Source organism: Procambarus clarkii, chromosome 22, assembly GCF_040958095.1.
Source record: "Procambarus clarkii isolate CNS0578487 chromosome 22, FALCON_Pclarkii_2.0, whole genome shotgun sequence".
In the NCBI taxonomy this organism is placed as follows: Eukaryota; Metazoa; Arthropoda; class Malacostraca; order Decapoda; family Cambaridae; genus Procambarus; species Procambarus clarkii.
The window spans coordinates 9,662,867-9,669,145 of record NC_091171.1 but is presented as its reverse complement, the minus strand read 5'-3'; the positions used below and the strand labels follow the sequence as shown (position 1 = coordinate 9,669,145).

General features: G+C 51.7%; 1 protein-coding gene across 1 annotated transcript; it reads left to right on the top strand.

The window, feature by feature from the left end:
* The first annotated feature begins 221 nt into the window (after positions 1-221).
* LOC138367389 (ice nucleation protein InaA-like) lies at positions 222-5,967 on the top strand. The gene is made up of 3 exons (XM_069329029.1): positions 222-344; positions 5,151-5,507; positions 5,653-5,967. The coding sequence occupies exons 1-3, from the start codon at positions 222-224 to the stop codon at positions 5,965-5,967; spliced, it is 795 nt and encodes a 264-aa protein (XP_069185130.1).
* Positions 5,968-6,279: the final 312 nt, after the last annotated feature.

The following is a 6,279-nucleotide window of genomic DNA, read 5'->3' as shown; positions in this document are numbered from 1 at the left end:
CCATCTATGAAATTTCCATCAATCTTGCGAAAAGGGTACCAACCCTCCCACTCTCTGGTGCTATCACCTCCTGCCTCACTATCACTGCCACCTCAACCATCCTCACATACCTGGACTCTCACAAACATAATAGGTGCAGGTTCACCTGTATTGTCAAGTATTAGGTCCATGTTTCCTTGTACTCTCAGGTATTAGGTACTCGTTCCCCTGTATCAAGGAGGATGGCCCTGGAAACACAACCCAGACAAGCATCTGTTACCTTGCGACCTTGCGATGATCTCGGGGCTCAACATCTCCGCGGCCCGGTCCTCGACCAGGCCTCCAGGTCGAGGGGCCCCAATGACGTCAGACAACCCAAAATGTGGTCTTTCTCCGTCCTATACACTGCAACATTATGTACGGAGGTTTTTACAGTGGCGAACCGGCCGCCATTACCCCTTAGTCCTCCTCCCTTACCCCTTATACCCTAGTCCATCACCCCTTTACTGGTTCTCTCTGCCGCTTTGTTTCTTATCTCCTCTGTGTTGTTGTTCATCCCTTCTCCCTCGCCGCCCCCCCCCCTATTCCTCCTGATAGCTCCTCAGCCCATCACAACAAAACCCATTGGGCTAGGTGGCGTGGAGGGACTGGGTCGGTGGGGGGGGGGGGGCGTGTATGGGACGGGTAATGGGGATGGGTAATGGGGAGGGGAATGGGAGGAAACCCGTGAATAATGGCGGGTAGTGAGGAGGCGAGACTTATGATAATTAAGCTGTTACCCATTTACGAGTTGAGCCCCGTTACAGGGAACCTTTTTTTTTATACTTACAGAAATAATGTGGGTGATAAGTTTCTCCCCACGAGGCTACGGATCATCTTGTGGGTCTCCAGACGCTATTTTTTTACCGAGCGTTGGGTGGATATGGCGCCGCGCGGGCGATGATTCCCCATTTCCCAAGCTTAACCTGATATCTCTACGAGGTGGGGGGGGGGGGGGGGGGAGGGGGCCCGAACTGCTCGTTTGGGAGGCGTTAGGAACATGTTCGCGACCCGTCTGGCTCGTCGGCTCCCTTGTTTACGGGGTGTTTAGGAAGCATTAGGCCCGCTGGCCAACCTGCCAGCCCCCCCCCCCCCGCCATATTCAGTAGTAATACCTCGTAATAGGATCTGATGACGGGGGAGGCGTCTTCATCGCCTCTGCGCTAAGTAAACAGCTTTACAAACTTACATAAAGTAACTTTGTAAAGCTCTTTACATAAATTTATGGTACACTAGCTGTTCGTCTACAAGAATTTTCAGTTAACAATTGACTAAATCTATAGAGTCTATACATCTTGTTCCAACCACCACGGTGGAATTCAACTCACATAGGCCGAGCTAGATGAACATTGGCATCAGTTGCAAGAAAACGTGTTTAATTTTCTCCTGTTCGAGAGTGGAACCCGGGACCATGCGGCTGCGGTGACTATAGGGACACACTAGTGGACACTAGGTATGCAAATGAACCACACGAATACTATATGCGTCTTGGGTAAATTTATATTTAAATTTGGGCCCGAAGGCTGAGTTTATTGGGCAGCGTCACTCGTCCTGTGAGTGGACACACCGCCATAGTGACAGTATTGGGCAGCGTCACTCATCCTGTGAGTGGACACACCGCCATAGTGACAGTATTGGGCAGCGTCACTCATCCTGTGAGTGGACACACCGCCATAGTGACAGTATTGGGCAGCGCCTCTCATCCTGTGAGTGGACACACCGCCATAGTGACAGTATTGGGCAGCACCACTCATCCTGTGAGTGGACACACCGCCATAGTGACAGTATTGGGCAGCGCCACTCATCCTGTGAGTGGACACACCGCCATAGTGACAGTATTGGGCAGCGGCACTCATCCTGTGAGTGGACACACCGCCATAGTGACAGTATTGGGCAGCGCCACTCATCCTGTGAGTGGACACACCGCCATAGTGACAGTATTGGGCAGCACCACTCATCCTGTGAGTGGACACACCACCATAGTGACAGTATTGGGCAGCGGCACTCATCCTGTGAGTGGACACACCGCCATAGTGACAGTATTGGGCAGCGTCACTCATGCTGTGAGTGGACACACCGCCATAGTGACAGTATTGGGCAGCGGCACTCATCCTGTGAGTGGACACACCACCATAGTGACAGTATTGGGCAGCGGCACTCATCCTGTGAGTGGACACACCGCCATAGTGACAGTATTGGGCAGCGTCACTCATGCTGTGAGTGGACACACCGCCATAGTGACAGTATTGGGCAGCGCCACTCATCCTGTGAGTGGACATGTATTGAATGAATGCATCCAATCAAGCAAACCAATGGGAAAAACACCTGTACAGACCGCCAATGAGAGAGAGACAGGTGGGGAGAATACTGTCCAGAAGAGTAAACAGGAGTTGAGAAAGTGATCTCCCAACACGAGACAGGAGAACAGAAGGCGGAGGCAGGACAGAGGCAATGTAAAGTTAAACCTGCAAAATTAAACCTTTTGGAAACAAGGGTCAGGAGTACACTTGACTCAATCCCAATCATGGTCCATCCTCAACCAATCATATCCTCTCCTCACCTAATGCATTCCAATCAATTCCTAACCCTTCCGCCTTATTCCTTACTTTTCACGGAATTTCCCTTTCCCGTTCAGCTATATATGTAAAACGCTCCCTTCAATTTCCTGAACTCTGACTTCCCACCTACCCCACCAATAGCCACCAGTCCCCTGTCCCAAACTTCCCTCTACCAACCATCCCCAATCTTCCCATCCACAAGCTTCCCCAACACAAGAGAAGGTCAAGAAGAAAAGCCTCAAATTGTGGTAAATAAATACTGATGGCCTTTCTGGGAAAGCAAATGAGATTAAGGAAACTGCAAAGTAAACAAATCCAGATATAATAGCTACATTGGAGACAAACACCACAAGACATGGAAGCCGTCTCCAGCCACAACTTTAAGACCAGATATCACACAGAACTTGAAGGGTAAACAGGAGTAAATAAAATGCTGCAGGTTCAACAAGGCGAGGGAGGGAGGGTAAACCACACTCCACAGTGGTCTCAGTTTGGTCAGTACCACCACCAGCCTCCCCCTACCACCACCACCACCACCAGACAACCACCACCACTACCACCACCAGCCCACCCTTACCATAGCCGTCACCAGCAAACCTACCACAACCACTACCCTCCTCGTCCCGCCTGCCACAGTGTCAACACCCCCGCGCCACTACCAACATTCTCCTCAACCACAACACTCCACACTTACTAATTTTGCTGTCTTGGATGTGAAGGGAACTTTTGTATTCACAAAAACTAACAAGTCTATTTGATGCAAGTATAAGATAAGGATTATATTTGTGGTGCAGAACACGTATAAGACCAGCACTGTGACACAGTACAGGGGCAGCACTGTGACACAGTACAGGGGCAGCACTGTGACACAGTACAAGGGCAGCACTGTGACACAGTACAAGGGCAGCACTGTGACACAGTACAAGGGCAGCACTGTGACACAGTACAAGGGCAGCACTGTGACACAGTACAAGGGCAGCACTGTGACACAGTACAAGGGCAGCACTGTGACACAGTACAAGGGCAGCACTGTGACACAGTACAAGGCCAGCACTGTGACACAGTACAAGGGCAGCACTGTGACACAGTACAAGGGCAGCACTGTGACACAGTACAAGGGCAACACTGTGACCCAGTACAAGGGCAACACTGTGACACAGTACAAGGGCAGCACTGTGACACAGTACAGGGGCAGCACTGTGACACAGTACAAGGGCAGCACTGTGACACAGTACAAGGCCAGCACTGTGACACAGTACAAGGGCAGCACTGTGACACAGTACAAGGGCAGCACTGTGACACAGTACAAGGGCAGCACTGTGACACAGTACAAGGGCAGCACTGTGACAGTACAAGGGCAGCACTGTGACACAGTACAAGGCCAGCACTGTGACACAGTACAAGGGCAGCACTGTGACACAGTACAAGGGCAACACTGTGACACAGTACAAGGGCAACACTGTGACACAGTACAAGGGCAACACTGTGACACAGTACAAGGGCAGCACTGTAACACAGTACAAGGGCAGCACTGTGACACAGTACAAGGGCAGCACTGTGACACAGTACAAGGGCAGCACTGTGACACAGTACAAGGGCAACACTGTGACACAGTACAAGGGCAGCACTGTGACACAGTACAAGGGCAGCACTGTGACACAGTACAAGGGCAGCACTGTGACACAGTACAAGGGCAGCACTGTGACACAGTACAAGGGCAGCACTGTGACACAGTACAAGGGCAGCACTGTGACACAGTACAAGGGCAACACTGTGACACAGTACAAGGGCAACACTGTGACACAGTACAAGGGCAGCACTGTGACACAGTACAAGGGCAACACTGTGACACAGTACAAGGGCAGCACTGTGACACAGTACAAGGGCAACACTGTGATACAGTACAAGGGCAACACTGTGACACAGTACAAGGGCAACACTGTGACACAGTACAAGGGCAGCACTGTGACACAGTACAAGGGCAACACTGTGACACAGTACAAGGGCAACACTGTGACACAGTACAAGGGCACCACTGTGACACAGTACAAGGGCAACACTGTGACACAGTACAAGGGCACCACTGTGACACAGTACAAGGGCACCACTGTGACACAGTACAAGGGCACCACTGTGACACAGTACAAGGGCACCACTGTGACACAGTACAAGGGCAACACTGTGACACAGTACAAGGGCACCACTGTGACACAGTACAAGGGCACCACTGTGACACAGTACAAGGGCAGCACTGTGACACAGTACAAGGGCACCACTGTGACACAGTACAAGGGCACCACTGTGACACAGTACAAGGGCACCACTGTGACACAGTACAAGGGCAGCACTGTGACACAGTACAAGGGCAACACTGTGACACAGTACAAGGGCAGCACTGTGACACAGTACAAGGGCAGCACTGTGACACAGTACAAGGGCAGCACTGTGACACAGTACAAGGGCAGCACTGTGACACAGTACAAGGGCAGCACTGTGACACAGTACAAGGGCAGCACTGTGACACAGTACAAGGGCAGCACTGTGACACAGTACAAGGGCAGCACTGTGACACAGTACAAGGGCAGCACTGTGACACAGTACAAGGGCAGCACTGTGACACAGTACAAGGGCAACACCGTGACACAGTACAAGGGCAACACCGTGACACAGTACAAGGGCAGCACCGTGACACAGTACAAGGGCAGCACCGTGACACAGTACAAGGGCAGCACCGTGACACAGTACAAGGGCAGCACCGTGACACAGTACAAGGGCAGCACTGTGACACAGTACAAGGGCAGCACTGTGACACAGTACAAGGGCAGCACTGTGACACAGTACAAGGGCAGCACTGTGACACAGTACAAGGGCAGCACTGTGACACAGTACAAGGGCAGCACTGTGACACAGTACAAGGGCAGCACTGTGACAGTACAAGGGCAGCACTGTGACACAGTACAAGGGCAGCACTGTGACACAGTACAAGGGCAGCACTGTGACACAGTACAAGGGCAGCACTGTGACACAGTACAAGGGCAGCACTGTGACACAGTACAAGGGCAGCACTGTGACACAGTACAAGGGCAGCACTGTGACACAGTACAAGGGCAGCACTGTGACACAGTACAAGGGCAACACTGTGATACAGTACAAGGGCAGCACTGTGACACAGTACAAGGGCAACACTGTGACACATTACAAGGGCAACACTGTGACACAGTACAAGGGCAACACTGTGACACAGTACAAGGGCAACACTGTGACACAGTACAAGGGCAGCACTGTGATACAGTACAAGGGCAGCACTGTGATACAGTACAAGGGCAGCACTGTGACACAGTACAAGGGCAGCACTGTGACACAGTACAAGGCCACGAGGATGATGGAGTGACTAGGGTAACACACTGAAGGACACGCTGGGAGCTGTAAGAACAAAACAAATATTATCTGTGGTACAAAGTGCTGATAAAACACGCACACTCTCTACCAACAGGTGTCTCAACAACAGGTGTGCCAGCGACAGGTGTGCCACACGTATCTCAACAACAGGTGTGCCAGCGACAGGTGTGCCACAGGTGTCTCAACAGGTGTGCCAGCGACAGGTGTGCCACAGGTGTCTCAACAACAGGTGTGCCACAGGTGTCTCAACAACAGGTGTGCCAGCGACAGGTGTGCCACAGGTGTCTCAACAACAGGTGTTCCA